The 20,636-nt window shown below is 38.8% G+C and overlaps 5 protein-coding genes across 5 annotated transcripts in view; 4 read left to right on the top strand and 1 right to left on the bottom strand.

Annotated features, from left to right (window-relative positions):
- Positions 1–46: 46 nt before the first annotated feature.
- LOC145463360 (large ribosomal subunit protein mL63-like) lies at positions 47–2,947 on the bottom strand. Its single transcript, XM_081447111.1, has 3 exons — positions 2,732–2,947; positions 1,699–1,810; positions 47–807 (listed from the first exon to the last, which is right to left on the bottom strand). The coding sequence occupies exons 1-3, from the start codon at positions 2,902–2,904 to the stop codon at positions 625–627; spliced, it is 468 nt and encodes a 155-aa protein (XP_081303237.1). The 5' UTR covers positions 2,905–2,947; the 3' UTR covers positions 47–624.
- A 46-nt stretch (positions 2,948–2,993) lies between these two features.
- LOC145463355 (ribonuclease 3-like) lies at positions 2,994–10,331 on the top strand. The gene is made up of 10 exons (XM_081447107.1): positions 2,994–3,118; positions 4,083–4,176; positions 4,544–4,779; positions 5,385–5,460; positions 5,763–5,847; positions 6,206–6,310; positions 6,743–6,891; positions 7,533–7,615; positions 8,723–8,757; positions 9,036–10,331. The coding sequence occupies exons 1-10, from the start codon at positions 3,001–3,003 to the stop codon at positions 9,126–9,128; spliced, it is 1,074 nt and encodes a 357-aa protein (XP_081303233.1). The 5' UTR covers positions 2,994–3,000; the 3' UTR covers positions 9,129–10,331.
- Positions 10,332–10,905: 574 nt separating this feature from the next.
- LOC145463357 (uncharacterized) lies at positions 10,906–15,263 on the top strand. The gene is made up of 4 exons (XM_081447109.1): positions 10,906–11,369; positions 11,881–11,936; positions 12,932–13,349; positions 14,130–15,263. Exons 1-4 carry the CDS (start codon positions 11,240–11,242, stop codon positions 14,348–14,350), a joined length of 825 nt encoding a protein of 274 aa, XP_081303235.1. The 5' UTR covers positions 10,906–11,239; the 3' UTR covers positions 14,351–15,263.
- A 476-nt stretch (positions 15,264–15,739) lies between these two features.
- Positions 15,740–17,634, top strand: LOC145463731 (carbohydrate sulfotransferase 1-like). Its single transcript, XM_081447518.1, has one exon. The coding sequence runs from the start codon at positions 15,989–15,991 to the stop codon at positions 17,267–17,269; it is 1,281 nt and encodes a 426-aa protein (XP_081303644.1). The 5' UTR covers positions 15,740–15,988; the 3' UTR covers positions 17,270–17,634.
- Positions 17,635–19,007: 1,373 nt separating this feature from the next.
- Positions 19,008–20,636, top strand: part of LOC145463353 (carbohydrate sulfotransferase 4-like) — a 2,103-nt gene continuing 474 nt past the window's right edge. Inside the window, exon 1 of the mRNA XM_081447104.1 lies at positions 19,008–20,636. This exon is cut by the window's right edge and continues 474 nt beyond it. Coding sequence (XP_081303230.1) covers positions 19,863–20,636 — 774 coding nt within the window. The 5' untranslated portion in view covers positions 19,008–19,862.

The raw sequence follows: 20,636 nt of genomic DNA, 5'->3' as shown, positions 1-20,636 counted from the left end.
CCCGCAGTCCGTGGAAAAAAAGATTGAATCAAGGTATGAGGCAGTATTGCGAACTTGGCTTTCTATTTATTTTTCAACACCACAATTAAAATCTTAAGAAAAACCAGGTAATTACATATTATTAATTTACTGCAGAGATGTACATCAGTGTTGAAAGCTAAGTCACAAAGTAGGCCGTTTTCTTGCAAAACATGATAGTGGCGAGAGAATGAGAAGAACAGGAATGAGACAACCTTGCTTCGCTGCTCTTCATTCAGCTCAGAGCTCATCGTTCTTGAGCCATCGCCACAGGTAGAGAAATAAGGCATCGCATTCAAAGGGGAACGACAGCATGGCATTGACTTTGTTTCTTTTTCTTTGAATTATTAACTAACTCTACAAAAATCCTCTTAAATGACGAAAAGAATTCTAGCGTTCCAACAAACTGGAAACTACTCACTTCTAACGTAGGAAAGGCAGGCGCAAACCACGAAATTTTTGTCGCACACGAAGAAAGGAAAAAAAAATACGTCATGCTCTCAGTCATTATTTTGCCATCCCACGCAAAAAAAGATATATATACACTGGACATAAACTCAAAACCAGAATGTTTTTCAGTCGCCGATCATATCACTAAAAACTGATTTATTCGTGTTGAGTTCTTGAGACATTTAAATGTTCCAAAATGTTTTCAGCTTTAGCTTTGTCCGGTTTCGGTCCAAAGGCATACACATCGGCCATTTTTCTAGCTTTGTGAGCTCGCAAAGAATCACGAAACATCTTCTCCTCTTCCTGCTTCCTTTCCCAAGCATGTTCAAATTCTTGAGCCTGCAAAGAAAAAATGAAATACCATGCCCAGATATTGGATATAAGGTTAATGACACAGTTAGCAAACTAATGAAGATTGATGACCAGGATGTACACAAGGAAAAGAATTATTCAAATGTACTTGACCTTATATCCCCGTGCAGAAGGAAACTTAAATCAAGAAAATCTTAAATCAAGGAACATGGAATCTTCCAGTTTTTTCCAAAGATAAAAGTATATGGAGCCAAAACTTTAGTTAGACATAATAAATATTTATAAAGACTACAGGCACAAAAAAGGACTATTGTGGACAAAGTAATCCATTTCAATTTCAGGTTGAAATAACTTTTTGGAAACATGAGAAAATATATAAAATAACTGAACACTTGTGAGGAAATGGCCATCGGTGAGTGAGAAAGAGGGATTTTTGCAAGGGGCATTATATTTTAATATCTCCACCCCTATTAAAATTTCAAGTGTTCACCCATTTGTCAGTTGGAAACTGGCCAGTGAGTACATCTGCTTCTCCTGGTTGCTTAGAGCATTCAACGAGAGAAACTTCTCTTTAGCTTCTCTTGCAAATGTCCAAACTGTTGGGAGTGATAAGAGCCAACTGTTTTGTAGGCAAGTAGACACTTCGCTCACCCATTCTCGGCACTGGCCTTTCCTGTTTGGCTTGTTCCATGCCACTAGCTTTCCTCATAATTTGCTTTTTCTTATTCTCTACCTTGTATTTCAATAAATTATTGTCATAGCTACAACCCAATCAAACCTGTTTCTTCCAGACTTCTTAACTATAGGAATTTGGTTTGTCTCTTTCCTTAACTTTCATTAGAAATCTTTTGTTCCATTGACAACCCCAGAACATCCTCTTGACTTCTATTTCTTTAGTAGGATACTTGTTACACTTACCTGTGTTAAATAAGGAGTAGCAAGTAGCTCTTCATTTCTCTCTACTCTTCTTTCATTTTTTACTTCAGTTCTTCTTCTAGTGGCAGTCATTTTCTGTACAAGCCTGTACTTCCTATCAATTTCAGTAAATGTTAATTAGGCAAATGTGTCTTTTGAGACCCGTGGGATGACCCTATAGGAATTTGGTTTGTCTCTTTCCTTAACATTCACCAGAAATCTCTTGTTCCACTGACAACCCCAGAACATCCTCTTGTATCTGGCAATAAACAAGCAACTTCTATTTCTTTTGTAGGATACTTGTCACACTTGCCTGCATTAAATTAGGAACAGCAACTGCCCCATGGGATGAAGTTTAATCACTTCAAGATGTTAATGAGGCCTGGCTTGCTTGGAAAAACGTATTTACCACGCTCTGCAATAAACATGCTCCTTCTGTAGCCAAAAAGGTGCAAGGTCAAATCTGCCCATGGATATCGAATACAATCAAATCCATGATGCACCAGAGAGAAAATTTTTGGAAGAAAGCTTGTCAAACAAAAAACGAACTTTATCGGTGTTCGAAGCGGTGGATTCGTAATTCTGTGAACAAAAAAAGGGCGCTACCATCAACAATTACTTGAAGAGAACATTGCCAATCCAAACCGCTTCTGGAAAACTGTAAAAAAGATTGGCACAGAGTGCTCCAATCAAGAGGTAAACCTATGACCTTCGTACACCGCTCATTAAGCTTACATATCAGACACATCTCTGAACTACAGAAGACTTACTGGAGCTATAACATATTACTACAGGTAGGTTTAAATGTGGTAAACTACACACAGCAAAATAGTGAAGATTATCCCTGCTCAAATTATAAAACTGCTTAATCTATTTTAATATCATGTTATATAGGTACATGTATTCACATCTCATCCCTGGATCTCGGTACTTCTTCGCTGCACTATACCTTCCAAATCTTGTCCTTCACGTGGTACAAAATAGAAATCTCTCTCGCTTTTAGGGTCAAAACATACATAACTTTCAAGTTTCTTACCCTCCCCATATCCTTCCAGGTGTGTGTCGTTTACACAATATTCTTGTCAACCACATCACTGACAAAAATACCACGAAACTCAACCAAAAGACATGGAAAAGAGCAAAGATGGCGCCCAAGTAGCCGATAGAGAGAGAGGACTGGAACAAGTAACTGGAGTAATACCACCTCATGTAAGCTTGAATAAAATATCTTTAAAAAAACAAACCGTGATCAGCGGTGTTGCATCTAAAACAGGCAATACATTTTGCCCAGGAAAAAAATCGAATATGGCGTCCTCTGCTATGAAAGAGCTTAGAGCGTGTACCTCTTTAATAAGACAATGCTGCTCTAACTGGAAAGTTTTCCCCCAAAGCAACGTCACAAGGAGTGTTGCTGTTGTATCAGGTATCAACAAATGTGTTCTCATGGCTTTAATCTATAAATTTATCAAGTGATTTTTTTAGCTCGTTGCATAACACAACTCGCTTACTAGTTTTGCATGTTGACAAATTCTCCCGAGAGTATTCCAAGAAAAAAATCATTTAATTTTGCAAATCAAACTATAAGCCTATATCTTTAGTACAGTGTACTCTACAATTGTTTCCCAGCTTCTCCACTCACTCCCTGATTGATTTTGTGCAACACATTATTGGGTTTCTTTGAAAGCTGTGAAATATTGCCCCCTCTCTTTTGCTAAAACTGGTTTCTCACCAAGCCGGTGTTAATTCTGTGCCCTCTGTTAACATAGTAAACTCATCAAATGAAGATGAGCTTGAGTAAGGTGCATGACAGGTTAACATAGTGGCTAAAGATTAAATCAACTACCAACTTTGTGAGTGGCAACTGCTGGGCTTCACCATTCTGACAAAATCCTAAGAATTCTTGACTATCAATGTACTTACCTACTTGTCAAAGAGGAGGAAGAAGGAGGGGTCACAAAATACCACTGCGGGGAAACAACAGTTTCAGAGGTCTCAAGGACATACTGTTGGTCATGTAAATTTTGTTGTTTGAGAGAAAAATCCATACCCCTCCCAAGGAAATAGATGTTTTTTTAGTTTCACCTGCCCCTCCTCCCACCCCCATGGAAATTCCGGTTTAGTTTCATACTTGCCTTTAATTGTTTAAAAAATTTTAGAATTTCCCTTATCCTTTCTTGGAGTGGGTATGGATATTTTCTTGATCTGCACATTCACTGTTGAACACCATATTGGCACAATGAAAATTCACATGTCTCTTTCAGATTCACAGCTGCATGCCCGGTAAAATTATACAGTTATTGCTAAACAAGTACATTATAGTGTGTGGAGTTATTCTTATCATTTCATTCGGTATCTTGTGAAGACTTTAATTTGTAATTTTGTCACAGGTGTGAGATATTACAGAGGAAGCAACAGAGACAAAAGAAGGCGAGAAAGAAACCTTCAGGAAAGACTTAAAAAACGAGAAGGTGTTCAGCCACTGTGAGTACAATAATTTTGCAAGTGATTATTTACTCACGATATTGGCATGAGTCACATACATTGTGTGCTAATCTCAGACCTCAGTACAATAAAACATACAGACTTGATTATGGACTAGAGTTCATAATTAGCTGCAGTGGACTTGATTCAAAGGTCACAAAAAAATTTTTCACTCAGTCCAGATATAATTGTATGAATTAAAATAAATTTCCAGTTTTTTTTTAATTGACTCTCCAGTTTTCACATACATGCAATAATGTTCAGTATTCATGTTTTAATGATCAAAACTCTTGAGTACCTGTACTGTTTTCAGTAGTCTCTTTAACGTATTTAATGTATGTGTGACATGCATAATTTTTTTTTGCAGAGTTTTTGACAGAAAAGAATTTTTCAGACAAAACTATGACAGTGAGTTGTTTGCATTCAAGAACAGACTAGGTTTAACTTTTCAAGATGAAAGCATTCTACGGACTGCTTTAACCCATGCATCCTACAAAGAAGAAAATACTGTTTATGATGGTGGTGCTACCAATGGTAAAACATTCAGAAATAAAGAAACATCTTTTCACACGAGTGAGGACAATGGAAAATTATCGTTGATAGGTTAGTAACCCTTAACTGCAAAAGTGGACTCTCATTTAACTCAAGACTTGTTCTCCTATGGCAAGAGCACCCTAGATCAAATTAGGAAAATAATCCCATTTTTTAATTTTTGAAAATATTGATTAAAAAGGAGTCAGGCTGCTACCAATGAACTTATTTCTTGATAGCTCTCTTGTAAATGGTCACATACCAGAAGTGACATCTGCAGACTAAAAAGTTAAAACCACATTGCACAGCATTGTACATGCAACAAACAGTCTCAGCTTGTCGATGAACTGAAAGTATTGTTCAATAGCTGTGAATTCATATTTGAAAATTTTTACTATTCGCAGACAGGTCTTCTTGTATAGTATAATGAAACGGTGCCATATCAATTTTGCATTTGAAAAGAAACCTAATGATTCAAAAGTTACAGCTTGATTAATTGAGTTAAGGTTTGACTCAGAGATCATAAATATCCAATTACAAAATAATTATATGCATGACATTATAAGAGGTCTATGACATCCATTTTGGTCTTACAAAAAGTAGTTAATAATTTAGCAGTTTATGCTGGATTGCTTTTTTTGCTACTGATAATATCACATTTCTGTATTTGTTTCCAGGGTTAACAGCTTCATCACTATACATTGTTGATCATCTGTGTACCACCTACCCCTCGCTGCCCTGCCTGGGAGTTAGGTAAACTGTTCAACTATTTTTTTTTTAGTGTAGGTACATGTAATATCTTGTTAGCAATGAAGTATCACTGGTGGGTGTTTGAGAGTTAGCTAAAACTCAGTGGCTGGATATATATGGGAACTTTAAAATTTGCAATTTTCATCTTCATCTATCATGTAAGTGTAGTTTAAGTTAAGTTTGTCTTGAGCCAGTGCTAGTCTGTGGCTTTCATGGTTACCTTGCTCTTCAATGGGACCTCAGACAGGGTCTTGCAGGTGTTACATGTATGTAACCAATAGCCTTTGCTTTTCTTTCCTTGGCAGATGCTTTCATGATTTTCTTTTAGGACGGGATATCATTGTAAAAGTATCAAAACTCATATCATTACCAGACTTGATCAGATTGGAGGTAAAGTAAATGATTCTTTCTGGATATTTTATTAATTATGTATGTGCAATTTATCTGCAGTTCTATTAACAGTGTTCCGAAAATTCTCGAAAAAAAGGTCTACAATTAATGTGTAATGATGTAGTGAAGAAAATGAAAATATGTAATGTTGGCACTTTACTTGAAACTATACTCAGTTGTTTAGATGAACCTCAGAGGTCTTCATCATCAGATATCAGTCTACTGTCTATCCTCTATTTAATACAAGGGCAAAAATCACTCTTGAACATATAAAAGCTTATCTAATAATTTAGGCCCTTATGGTGAATTACGTTTTCTTCTGAAATGACCCTGGAGATGTTGATCTTTTTTATCATAGCATGACCTCGATGACCTTTCCAAAGAGAAACATCTGGACTACAGACAGGAAGATGTCATTTGTGATGCATTCTTTGCATTTATTGGAGCAATCTATGTAGATCAGGTACAAAAACATAATTGTACTAATTAACAAAATTCATTAATTGTATTTGTTTATAAATCTTCATTCATTCACTCATTCACTTACTGTGACAAATCCATTCACTCATTTTGTTACCACTTTGTGATTTTAACCTCCAGATTGAACAGTAACACTAAAAAAACAAAAAAAATAAATAGTGAAGACTGTCTACTTCTTCATTCATTCTTACCCTCTGCAACATTGAAATAGGGATTTTTTCTTTTCACTCCTATTGACTGTTATAAGCTGGTGGTTAACATATGACTAATAATAAATATAGTAATAATTATTGTTACATCAACTTACTGTTCTATTTGTAACAATTATTGTTATGTGCATGTGGGCATTTATCAATTTATGATTTTAGTACTGTTAATTCAGAGTTTACTTGATACCATTTATGTGATGATTAAGGGACCTGCTGAGGCAAGGAGATTTGTGGAAGACTTTGTCATTACTCAGCTTCAAGGAGAGGAACTTCATAAAATTCTCTACTTTGAATATCCTGGTAAAGTCCTCGATAATATCTTCACTACTCAGGGAAAAGAAAAGCCAGTTGCCAGGTAACTGGAGTCTTACTTTGTAACACTAAGTGAGTGAGTTTTGCTTTACAAAAGCCAATTTGGCAGTTTCTTGCCAAGAATGAACGGATAATCTCAATAAACCATCATTAACCCATTGACTCCCATGCCGCCCTTGATTGACATCATCTATACTCAAGTTCTGCGGGAGGAAAAGATCTTTCCAATGATACCCAGATCAGAGTGATTGGCTCAATGGAGCCTGAAACTCAGAACTCAGCAAAACTTCCTGGGACCACACTTAGCTACTACATGGTAAAAATTGCCCGTCTCGGTGATGCTTTCTCAGAAATTTTTGAACTGGAAGCAAGCCCAGAAGAAGGTCAATCAATTCAATAAAAAGATAAGAAAAGGAGAAAAAGGAAAGGCGAAAAAAAAATTTTAAAAGACCGAAAAGCCTAAAGACGCATGCACGAGCATGCCCGAGCAAAAATGTGGTAAAACCCAATGCTAGTGGAAAGAAAGGCATGCTGTCATGTTGCAAATGCCTTTTTGAGTACATTGGAGCTAATTTAGCCCATATCCAGGCTGAAAATCTCCAGAATGCCCAAGAGATAACCCTATCTTTCCATTGTTCATAGTACTAACCATGGTTTCTTTCTCGTCGGTGTTCGCTATTTCAGAATTATCCAAGAGAGCGGTATCAAAACTGATTTCCCGATCTACGTGGTGGGTGTGTTTTCTGGAGATAAAAGGATCGCAGAAGGTACGATGACAGAAGATTATGTTCACATGGCTTGGCAACGATTCTGAGCGTTTTAAAAAAGTGAAAGTCATGCTAACAATGAGTCGGTCCGCCACAAAAAAGAGTTCAGGGGCCCGTTTCTCGAAAGCCCCGGAAACTTTTCGGGCCCGAAAAGCCATAGCAAACTCTCGAATCTTACGATTACAGAGCTGTTTTATTCGCATATTCTTAATATGAACAGAGGTTCCCTTCGTACAAGAAGTTTCAGGCGTATATACACTTCTCCGTTTTTAGATACAGATAAACTAAAAATGACCTAACGGGCCCGAAAAGTTTCCGGGGCTTTCGAGAAACGGGCGCCAGGGCCGAGTTATTCAAAATCCAGTTAACGCTCTAAACCCGGGATTAAAAGTTAACCGAAATAAAAAATTTTATTGTATAAAAATATTTTTCACTGTTTTTGTTTTGTGTAGTTTGAGGTTATTCAAACTCAAAACTGAGGGACAAACAATATAAACAACAAACCTCACCGAAAAGTTACAAAACTCAAATCAAAATTCTCGCTTATCCTGAGTTAGCTTAATCGGGCTTCGAAAAACCCAGCCCTGGTCTGACGTTCAAAATTATTAGTGGTTTTAGCAAGTTTGATGCTGTTCGGATTTAAAAGACTACATCAAATGGTTTTTGTTCTATCAACGTCATGTTAATAAGCAAGTGTTTTGCCAAAAACTGCAGGCTTAGTCCATCCTTGGAATGTGACTGAAAAGGAGATTATTTTGTCATCTGTTATTAGGGGAATTTAAATGTTGTATGGGAGGAGAGTGTTTGGCTCCAAATCGCTGAGAAACAAATGCCAGAGAACCTGCTATGCGTTCAAATTTCTGCAACCGTTTCGGCATCTAGGCTCACATAGAATTTCTCCGTTACACACAGCATGTTATGCAGCGTAATGTTTTACGTAACGCTTTGTTGTCGTTGTTCACACTAACAAGAGCAAAACTTGTTTTAAAATTTGTAACGTGACGCACCATCCTGCAAGGTGCGACGTATACAAATCATTATAAGTAAGTAGTATAAATCGTAACAAAATAGTTTTATTGACAACCTGTATTGCTTTTTTCTTCTTAGCCTCCAGTTACAATAAGCTTAGCGCTAAAAATGAGGTACGTTATCAGTCGGTAATAATTAGATGTCGTTTTTGTTAATCGAATTTTGTACTCACGTACTCTGACAAGTTTGCTTTCAACATGTACATGTACCTCGGCGTAAAGCTTCAAAATATTACAAATTGATGTTACAAAAATGTTTGTCGGACAATTAATGCTACGGCTCTGTATTTAAGACACATGTTGATTTTGTAATATAATGGACACAACCATTAGAAATCGCTCTGGGACTCCCTGAGTTGTAGCATTCATATGTTTTGTTGATTGTGTTTCAGGCTTTAAAGGCAGCATTAATGAAACATTGCCAAGAAGGAATGCTGATACCCTTCCCAAAGGAGCGCAAACGTGCGGAGAACGTTTCGAGCTAAAACGGTCTGGAAAATACAAGTGAAGTTCTCTCACATTCATTACACGACGATTTCCTGAAGGAAGTTCGCCAAGCTATTCGAGACAAGTTTAATCATCGACGGAAACCTCGAAGTAGTGCTCTGAACTTGACAGAAAAGCAAAGGAGATATCTGGAAACAACTTGCGACAAAATTCATCGCTCGACTATTGTATCACACAATGTACTTCTGTTTTACTGCGTGACCAATTGTTATTCTTCTAGACTGTAGATTATATTGCTGCTTGGAGTTTAACAAGATAGATCAGTTCTGCAAAAATGGTAGTGACCTATAAACTGCCAAACGTTCAACATGAAAATTCTTCCTAACTACTGCTACAACTGAAATAATTCGCCTTGGGAGAATTCAGTATCACAACAAAATTATCCTCATTACATAATCTCTTTTGTTCGCATGCTACACGATCTCGCGACTGCCAGAATTATTGGTTTTCATTCTTTTTCCATGCTACTGCGCCTTTCAATAACATGCGGACTCTAAAATTCATAGCTCGACCGACAAATGCGATATTCGCTACCGTCGATCAAATGTTCAGCGGCTCCTCCCAGCTTCCGACTACTGCCAAGCGCGAGGTAATCAAATCGTTGAGCAAAGTTCAGACAACGAAACAGTAGTTAAGCAGTTGTCGGAAGCTGGGAGGAGCCGCCGAACATTTGATTGACGGTAGCGAAAAACGCATTTGTCGGTTGAGCTTTGAATTTTAGAGTCCGTATGTTATTGAAAGGCGCAGTAAATATGATATGACACAGTAATGAAAATAAAATAAAAAACGCTATTACAAGATATGGTATAGAGCTACGCAAATTTACGTACAAATATATCATTCTGTAATAAAGTCAAACCTTCGCTAACGGACACCCCAGTAGGCAGTCACCACATGTGAGCAGACACTAAGTCCTACAGAAATCTTCGTCCTGCACGGTCTCGGCCACATATATATAAACACGATTTAATTCTTAACCTCTATAAGGCGGACACTTCTAAGTGGCGTTTTTTTGTGTGTGTGGTGTCATGAGTGTCTGCTAATGAAAGATCCGACTGTATCATATTTATATGCCTTGAAAATGTGTAGTCTAAGGAGGTACAATGAGTTTCTAGGGAAATTACGGAGTGGCGGAAATTCCACGCTTCTAAGCCCCCCACCCCACCCCCCTATCACGTCGTTCTTAAACTCCTTTGCGCGCCAAAGCGAAAAACAAGATACAAGCGCTTGAGTCCGAAACGCACACACTCAAACCCAGCTCCGAACACCTGAGTCCCCAAAGGAATTGTATCGTGGTAGAGTCTGGTAAAATTAACTCGTTCAGTTGTATTTTCTACGTTTCAAACTGAAAATATCGATACGAGGTAGAAATAATATGAACTGAATTTGGAAACAAAACTGAACCACATGAAATGCTTCTTATACTCTAATCACCCTGAAACGATTATAAAATATTTTGTAACTAATCTTAATAAACACAAACACAGCATCAGGGGCGGGCATCTCGTTTATTGATACAGGATACAGCGAGCGTTACATCATCATAAAGAAAATACAGCAGTGAATAAACAGAAAAATTAAAAAGCAAAGTTGAAAGAGATGCCTTCGAGTGGCTCTTGCATAACTTACAAATTCTTAAATAGCCTACTAGCCCCTTAGGGATTCACGCCTAAAATACTTCTACAGTTAACACGAACCATACATAGTGAACATACTCCAGTGTAATTAGCGAAACGTTACAAAATATATTTACAGAGCTGCAGCTTTGAACAATTAACGAACTATAATTTTGTAATTTTACAACCAAAATGGTTACTGATGGGACATCTTTATAATGGGTTAATTCACCAAGAACGAATTTGAACCTATAAATTTGCAATCACTAGTAATAAGGAAGCTTTGTTCTGTGGGCGTATCCATAAGAGCTCTTGCAATTACATACCTGCCAGTCTTCAAACAGTATCCGACACCTTACACGCTTGGAGAAATCCTTGATTGTTCGACAAAATACTCGCACTTGCTCCGTTCAGAGAATTGCGATTTCTGTTGGCCTCTAAAGCACTGAAGGCATCGACAATCTAAGACAACTATGGGTTACTTTCCAAAAATCAAGCTCCTAGTTTTAGCCCTCTTCGTCTTAAAATCATCAGGGCGAAATCCAGTTGACAAAGGTAACAAAAAGCAAGTGATTATGTATCATCCAAAACCACAACACTCAGGTAAGTCAAAGTGATACTGTATTTCTGTAATGGAGTAACAATTGCTTGATCAACTTGTGGATAGCGTCTCATGTAGGGAGTGAAATGGTACCCGATTTTAACTTGACAAGCTGTACTCTGAATGTCAGCGAAATTTCCGTTGTGAATTAACTACAGTGACTTCGTGTAACATGGTGAAAAGGTTCTTCTCCGAGGAGACAACTTTGTACCCGTTTTATTATCGTCTAGTTACACTTACAATTTCATCCAACGGCCTTACTATTATGTTAATTACTCCAAGTACATCAGAGACAATTGTAGAGTTGTTGTCGTCACCTTGGTTGACCTGTTTATTTTCAATTTTAATCATTTCGGCAGAGAGCATTTCTTTCAAAAGTCTCACACTGACCCAGGTTGAGATAAAATAAAAACTTCCCAGCGTGTCATAAATAATTGAGTAGACTTTACACTTGAACTGATACAATATAAATGCTGAAACTGCAACCTGCCCGGCTCCATTGTTCCTAAACAGCTATTGTTCTCTACGGTAACGAAGGAAGCGGTCAAAGCGAGGCTGACAAGGAGATGGTGAGTTTTTACTATCTAATGGAGCTTGTTTCCTTAATTCTATAACTGAACAATTGAAATGGTGCAGTCGAACGTCTCTAACAAGACCACTAAAGGGCAAGAACAAAGTGTCTGTTTTATGGAGGTGTTCGTATCAATGGAGGCAGAGATCATATAGAGGTGTTCGAATTATGAAAGTGTCCGTAAGGAGAGCTTATGGGAGTACTTTGGGGGTGTTGTGTTCTTGGAGTAGCTCAGTAGGCACTTGACTCTCCCAATATAGTGTCTCTCCGCCCGGGAGTGTGAATGGGACCAGTAATCGAGTTTTTAGGACAACCTGACCACACTGCCTCAGAGTAAACTTGGGACAGACTAGCATTCAATCCTTGTGGGCAGAGAAGCATTCGGCTCTTACCTTTTAGCGCCTTTGCATTTTTGGTCCCTAAGATTGCCAACAACTTCACCTGTTCCATGGGCACTCCCATTACACATTAGCCGATCGACGCTTTCCTCGATCTTGTTGCAATAAAACTCCATGCTCAAAACTACTGAGGCATAACGCCCTGTAGGCCCTGTAAGAGTTTGGCACAACATGTTACAGAATGAAGCTCGAATACCTTCAGAAAACACTGCATGTCGATGACACAATATCCGTCGGAGCTGGCTCGTGTTGCGATATTAGCTGTCCCCGCTTATAAGGCAACTATCTTGGGTTTAAAGTTTTCCCTTGTAACATTGAAAATCAGCTGATTTTAAGGGCCTACGGGTGACCAACAACTAATTTCTTCCAATACCATAAAGGTCATGAGAATTGGTGATATGATAACCAACCTTTACATTGTACATATTGCAGAATTTTATTACATATATGTTGTCATAGTTGTTACAAACTTCAAAAAATGAATTAAGAAAAACTGTTAAAATCATATATGCTTTGAAGACATAGGAGAAATCTCTTTATTTTTTCTCGATCGTGTTGCTAATCTTTCGTAACTGAAACGTTTCTCTCTCCTCAGTTGAATGCTCTTTCAAATAATGTTGAAACTGTGACAAATCTGGTGAAAGCACAGTCAGAGATCATCGAAAATCTCAGCAATCAAGTTTCCAGCGTTGTTAAAGGCACTGGCAATGAAAAGGAGTTCAAACGAGTGTTTGATAAGATTGCTAATCAATCGAAGCTGATGAATAACGTGACGAAGAAGCTCAATAAAACTATCAACCACGTGAACGAGCTGGCCGCGGTCTGGTCACAGACAACCATCAGGTTTGACAAGGAGTTTAAAAGTATGGAAGAGGAGACAGAGGAAAACGAAGAGAAAATGGAGAGGATGGAGAAAAAAATCATGGATAAAATTGAAAAGTTGCAACAGCAGGTGAAACTACTGCACGCATCTATAAGCTACGTTTCGGCAGAAAGTGCGTCAAGCAAGGAAGGTAAAACTATTTAAATGAATTATAAACCCAAGGTCCAGGGCTTGGTCACTTAAAGGGGCTCAGTCACGGTATTTTGAGTTATTTTGGCCACATACAAAATTACCTTTAAATGGTAGGAAACCTGAAAATAACAGTTTAATAAGATAGAAAAACACCAAAGAGATAATGATAAACCATAGAGGAACAAGGATGGCTAGGGATGGAAAAGATTAACACGGATTACAAACGACGAAATTGAAAAATTGAGGCTAAACTTTTCAATCTGCGCAAACCGTGACTGAACTCCTTTAAAGTCAGCACAATTTTGGGGATGTGCTTCGGGGACAAGCCCCTTCGCATGTACGCATTGGACGCGTGTTGTAGGGATTGTACGCGAGCTGGTGCACAAGAACGAGATTGAGGCATAAAATTGTGTTGTAGCGGGGACAGTTTGCAAGAGAAGTGCACAGGTTGCGACCTTGAAAATCGAGGTCATTTTAATTTTCCCTCCTTCAAGTTGCACTGATTCCAACCATTTAAATTTCATGCAAAATGTTGTGGGGACAAAACTTTTTCCCCCGGAACATAACTTCTTCGCAAAAACGTGCATATATCACACATAATTTTACAGGAAAACTGTCGCTGCAACATGTACCCGATTCGCGTCCACGCAATTTGTCTCCTAGTCAATTTGCCTACCTTTGTGTGTTAAACCTCTTCACTTTGCGCGCATGGCAAAAAATGGAGGGTTCTGGAGTCGAAAACTCGACCTTTTTTAACATTTTTATTGTGTTTCTACAGAATGGTCCAAAGGAAAATTCTGCATTTTGGCAAACGGCCGCTGCCCTGAAGGTTTTAAACGCCACGAAGGACACCTTAAGTCTCTGTATCTCTACTCGTCTCATTCGCAGTTTGTAAACTCGGCTAAATTTGGAAGCAGTTCTATTGGTTGTTTTGGTAGGTACTGTGGACAATACGGCAATTTCATTGGTTCCCTCACCTTGATCACGTGCTGCAAGTAGGAAAGAAGTATAAATATGTTAGAACACGTACAGTGTGACCGCGACGTCAACTATTTTGAGATCGCGGAATTGTTTTAGATTGTCAGTCAGGTCTTGAGCCCGTATTGTGCAGTGGTCTGAATGAGTAAAGACTTAAACCCAATGTTAAACCCATTGCATGTAAGTAGTATAAATAACTTATACGATGTAAGTAATAGGTGTGAATTAAAAATGTGACACAGGGATGCAATTCATTTCTCAACGATGATAAAGGCCTCTGAGAAGCCAATCACGTTAAAATCACTAATTGAAACTTCTTCCTTTTAAAACTTTTTTATAAAATGCCCAATTTGTAGTTCTTTGTACTTCCAAAGCTTACAGAGTGTCGTTACTACCCGCATGAAGCCGGGTTGATAGTCTGGTAACGATTTACATCTAGTCCCTCGGAAGTGAGCGGCTGTAGCTATTCTTTGAAATCGTATCAGTCTTGTCCAGCTTTTCCATCTTTTTTCCTTGTGATTCATTATTAGCTTTCTGGAGCTTCTATCGTAGCAGTAACCTGTTATCTTGAGATTTACGTAAAATCTTCGACTAGAAGGTCATACTGCGCATGTAAAGAATACCACTTAAGGTATCTTAGCAACCAACAAATGATGGTCAACATGCGTTTCCGAAATGACACGATCTAGCAAACCACCATAGCGAATTTAAGTGGCCGTTTTGAGTGTCAGCCCTTTGTTCGTCAAAGCATATATTAGTGGATTGTGAGTGTCGTGTATAAGGAGAGCTGCGCTATTCGGTGTTGGAAAGTGCATGTAACGAATTAAAAATAAGTGAGTAGTGCTGAGTGATTCCGAAGGGGAGTTCAGCAAATGATTTGCTGAAATAAAATTCGGCGACTTCAGCCAAAATGAGGGTTTACTTTCCGACATAGATAAACAACACTCAGTTGTTCGCTTGGGGTGACATCACTCAAACTAAACATGTTTCCAAACTTTTTTTCTTTTCTTTCAATGTCACTTGGAGTTAACTGACTTCCGAGCTTCTCAAATGTTTTCGAGATGGAGACCTAAATTTAGAATTGGGATTTGAGCAAAATAACGTGTCTTGATTACTGGCTTGAAATCACAAAGGAATACTTTGTATGAATTGTGTCAAAGTGTTAATTCTCCATAGTAATTGATTCTTTTACACAACACTCGGTAAACATAATGGCCCATTTTCAGCATTTTAATATTGTTTCAGTGACAGCTTTCAATGAAGTAATAAGGTGGTTTAGTTCTAAAAGAGAATTCCTCATTTATGTTAATCTCAAGGCTTCGCACACTTCTGAGAATAATTTGATTGACGTTTTTGCAAACATTAGGCGCTAGTTGACTTGTTTTCCGATAAAATTTGATTTCCCAAGACGGTTTTTCTTTGTTTTTTTTCTTCGTCTCTAAATTGATATGTATTTTTTTATATGTACATTTAGTGTTTGACCAGGAAAAAAATTATGTCGGCATGGATTCCGTAACTTCCCATCAAGAATCTGGTATATTAGATTTCTTTTTTCCCTCTGAGTTGGTGTAAAGAATAAAAGCACAATTACTTGAGAATTTTTGGTTTCGTGGTGCATGTGTTCTTCCATCAGCTGTAGGATTTACGTTGTTAGCAAACATGTTGTTACTGAGTCGATTGGGCCGAAAGCGGTTGTGCTGGCTTGGATTTCGTGTGATATTGTTGAGTTCCATTTTTCTGTCGATCGGGGTTTTCGTCTCAAATGTTGTGATGAATAAGCGTCCCAGCATAATCCAACAGAGTCAAGATGCGTTCAAGTTAAGAGAAAAGCTGAAAGTAAAGGCTCCAAAATTTTATGAAGAAAACGAACGGCCGTTGACTACAGGAGGGGCTAACAAGAAGCGACTAAACCTGATTATTGTGGCGCATGGACGGTCAGGATCAACTTTTCTTGGTAATATTTTCAACCATCACCCATCAGTGTTTTATCTGTTTGAACCTTACCAAACAGTAGAACGAATCGTCAGAGCCCAGGCACCTTTCAACCAACATTACCAGGAAACGGCCTTTCGATGGATGCAAGGCGTTTTTCAATGTGATTTTGTATCAGCCGCGCACGTGGATGACTTACAATCGTATTATCGAAAAAAGTACCCAGAAAACTACAACCCAATGAAGAGTCTTGTGTTACTTTCCCCACCGTTCTGCCGCTACAACGCAACCGATCCAAGATGGACTTTGGACAGCTGTCCTCCACTCGATCAGCAAACGATGGAAGAAGAGTGTAAGAACAAGTACAGAATAACGGTTGCTAAAGTGTTAATATCGAGGATGCCTGAACAAAATTTAAAGCAGTTGTTATCTATTTGCGATACTTCGGATCAATTTGACTGTAAACTCCTTTTCTTAGTTCGTGATCCGAGAGGTATTATCCCTTCTTCGAAAGCTGTCGGATTTTACGGAGACAAAGATGGAACCGCTTTGAATGGAACAGAGCAGTTTAGCCAGAGTATTTGCGGTTTGACAGAGGCCAATTTGAAAATCATCCGATCCTTGCGATCTCCAGAGAAATCGCAATTTATGTTACTGCGTTACGAAGATTTAGCAGCGAATCCTTTGAAAACTTTGCCAAGCTTGCTTAAGTTTGCTGGGCTTCCAATGGACGAGAGTATGTCAAACTGGCTGTACCTAGCATCCCATTTGCCTGAAACTGAAAGCGAACGAAAAGCCGCACGGTGGAGACAAGATTCCCAGGAGGGAGCTGAAAGATGGCGCTGGAAAGTCAAACCTGGAACCATCGCTGTTATTGAGCAGCAGTGCAAGCACGTGATGAACATACTGGGGTATAAACCAGTGAATGGATCACGGAAAATTCAAACCAATCTTACAGTTAGCCTGTTAAAAGACAACTACGAGGCGTTGCAATGGTTTAATGACTAATGTTTAAGTCGGCAAGCCCTAAGTTTAGCTTTAACTAAAACATTTCATTTGAAAAAGTGTACCTGAGATTTGGAAGCAGTTTTCAACGAGGGTTAGTTGGGGGTGCATCTTTTGGAAGCTCGTGGTAATCGCAACGCAAAGTAACCTGTACTATTAAACTAAACAGTTGCTTCCATGTAGCTGAGAAAAATTCAAATTTATACAGCTAAACCAGATTCCTAACCTCACCCTCCCTGTTCTAACTACTTTGTTGTTACACGTGTTAAATATTCCCTTCACAACACCTCTGATTACCTTAGGGGCTGTTTCACGGCTATGACGATGCACTGTTTAAATATATTGTTTACGAAAAAATCGAAAATCAGCTGCTGACTCTTGAGGGAAATTTTATATTAAGAAATGTTACAGTCGGTCGTGAAAAATCGGCGATAGAGGTGAAATTTTGCCATTTGCATGCTGAAGACTGAATTCGACAGTTTCTCAGTTAATCTGTCAAGAGCTTCTATTCCGTTAAATTTGGGCATCAGTCATTCTGCTTCCACAAATGAAAGTCTGCGATTCCTTGATGCATATAACTTGCACATGCGCCACAGCGTGAAACCGCTATTACTACTCATCACCGTTGATTCAGAGAACGACCAATAAGACTTAAATACTCAGAAGTTATTCGCCTGGTTTCCAAGGCTACCCACGTTGAGCTTGAACAAATGAGACCATTCTTCGGAGGCAGAAGATGGAATTAAACCTTTAAATAAAACAGGTTATTTGGCTAAAATATTACTTGTCACACCTCGCTTAATTTTGGTCAAGTAACACAAAGTGCAATTTATGTCTGCAACATAAAGTACCAGGCGTTATATCCGCCCCTCTATCGGGTCCAGTCTTCGTTCCTCTCCCTCCCTCCCTCTCCCTTTCATAAGCCAAGCGGTAATCAATTTCTTCCAAGTCTACTTACGAGTCATTTAACAACAATAAAAGAATACATTAGCTGTTAAGAGTACAATGTGCGAATCTTACACTTGCGCCAAGCAACACTGGTGTAAAAGCAAGATGGAATAAAATTAACTTTAAGGTAATTTAAAGTGCTGGAAAATGGACCCAAGTGTTTTCTCTTGTCGTGAACAGTAACCCCTCTGCGGGATTCAAATCCAAACCTGCCATCTATCCCTATTCCCATTAAATAAACTGTTTGTCTACGAAAATTACTTTCCCTTTGACAAATTCAACAATTGCCGGAAAGTAAACTTTTAGGTCGCCAAGTTACTTGCTATACCTGAGAAAAATGTTGAGAAAAGCAAACTGTTTCTCTATTATTGAATGCAGTGTATTGATGGCTTTAATCTTTTATTACAAAGATATGTTAGAAAAGCTAACGATTCAAAGAACCCAGCAATTCTCAGCTTTTTCTTTGTTACCTAAAAAACCCAGTTAAATGCAGCGCATGCGCAGTTGCTCGAAAAATTGAGACTGATTGCTTTTGCAGAAACGTGCCGATTTCTAACGATCCAGTCGTTAGAATTTCAAGAAATTTGGCAAAACAAATAGTTCAGAAACCACGTGAATGATCTATCACAAAAAATCTGAATTTTGACATAGGGAATTTTTAATAATACAGAACATGCAGTGAAAACGATCTACGGCGAATAACGAAAATCGTCTAAGTCAAAATTTTATTAGAACAGTGTTGACAGAAGGGATTTAATGTCAATTCGTAGTAGCCCTCCTGAAACGTTACCAACAAACAGACAATACGTGAATCACGCAAACGACCGCTAGAACTGTTGAATTTAACACCAAAATAAACGTTAAGAAGGAGAGAAATGTTTGCGTTCCCCTCAGCCTCTTCTCTGATTGGCCAGAAAAATCCGGGTAGCTGTTGGCAACCGCGTTTTCTCGCTCTTTTCTCCTACCACCTCCCGATCAAGTTGAAACGTTTTTTATACAAAAAAAATTAACGTTGGTAAAGGAGCAAGCTCTCTCTTAATCATTACAACAGAAAATAACGAAAACGCAGGTTTGGAGGTAGTTTAAAGACGTGTCGCAAGATATAGGTTAAGTCTGTATGTGGGCCACGTAACCCACCAGGCCGGAGCTTATCCCGGTTTCCGTAGCATGAAGCGACTAGGAGTATTTCTACTCCCTCCTGGATGGGATGCTAGTCCATCACAGGGTTACCCCCCAGCATTAAGTTCGCCGGTACTCACTTATACATCTGGGTAGAGAGAGGCACTGTGAGAGTAAATTTTCTGGCCCAAGAACACAACGCTATGTCCCCGGCCAGGACTTGAACCCAGACCGCTTGATCCTGAGACGAGTGCACTAACCATGAGGCCACCACGCTTCCCGTCGCAGGATATGGACATGTTTAAGCTTGCCTTTGACGTGTTTGATCCCATGTTAAAGACAAGGTAAACATGTCAATATCCTGCGACTATTTCATAACTTAAATGATTAATTTGAGATTGTTTGTCTACGTGGTTACTTTGTACCCACAGTAAAATCAAGTTTCTCTTTACAATGTCAAACAATAGGATAATACTTTCCATAATGGGTATTTCCGTATTTCGTTTGAGTTCCTCTTTCCACCTACAAGATGGCACTGCGCTCAAGCAGGCGGCGAAGGACTTTATTACGAATTCTTATTGTCATTATCCCCACTGCATTTCTGCTTGCACGTATATACGCAAAACACCGCGAGAATTTTAGCTATCAATATCCCCAACAAATAGACCGTGGCCAGGAAAGAGTAGATTTCCAAGGGCGGAGAGATTTCCAAACGGAAAAATTCAACTCAAAGCAGCGTAGAAGAAACATTTTGGTAATTGCTCATGGTAGATCTGGCTCTACGATAACTGGAGATATATTTAACCACCATCCATCTGTATTCTACCTGCACGAGCCGTTACAAACCGTGGAAAGAGTTTTTAAAAAACTTGGCACCAGCAACGCACATTATGGAAGCCTCATGGCAGACATCTTATTAAACGTGCTGCGTTGTAAGTTTAGTAAGCCGGTTCTTGAAGACTTTGATCACTTCTATGGAGACCCGAGCCATCCTCGGGCAAGCCACGCTATTGGCTCGCCGCCTTTGTGTCCATATGAAATGAACGATCCCAAATGGGATCCAAAACTTTGTCCTCCGATGACGAGCGAATCTCTCGAAAGCACCTGCAAGAACAAGTACCCTGTCACCGTGGCAAAAATTCTCATGAGTCGCATCGCAGGAAACAACATTAAGAATATTTTGGAAGCGTGCAAGTCTTCGGATGCTGATTGCCAAATTATAATCCTCGTAAGAGACCCTCGGGCTGTCATCCCGTCATCTCAGAGTGTCGGTTTCTTCAGTAACCGCGGAAGCCAGCTGAGT

The sequence above is a fragment of the Orbicella franksi genome, chromosome 12, assembly GCF_964199315.1.
Source record: "Orbicella franksi chromosome 12, jaOrbFran1.1, whole genome shotgun sequence".
NCBI lineage: Eukaryota > Metazoa > Cnidaria > Anthozoa > Scleractinia > Merulinidae > Orbicella > Orbicella franksi.
Note: the sequence above shows the minus strand (reverse complement) of the source record. Positions and strands in the feature narration are given on the sequence as shown.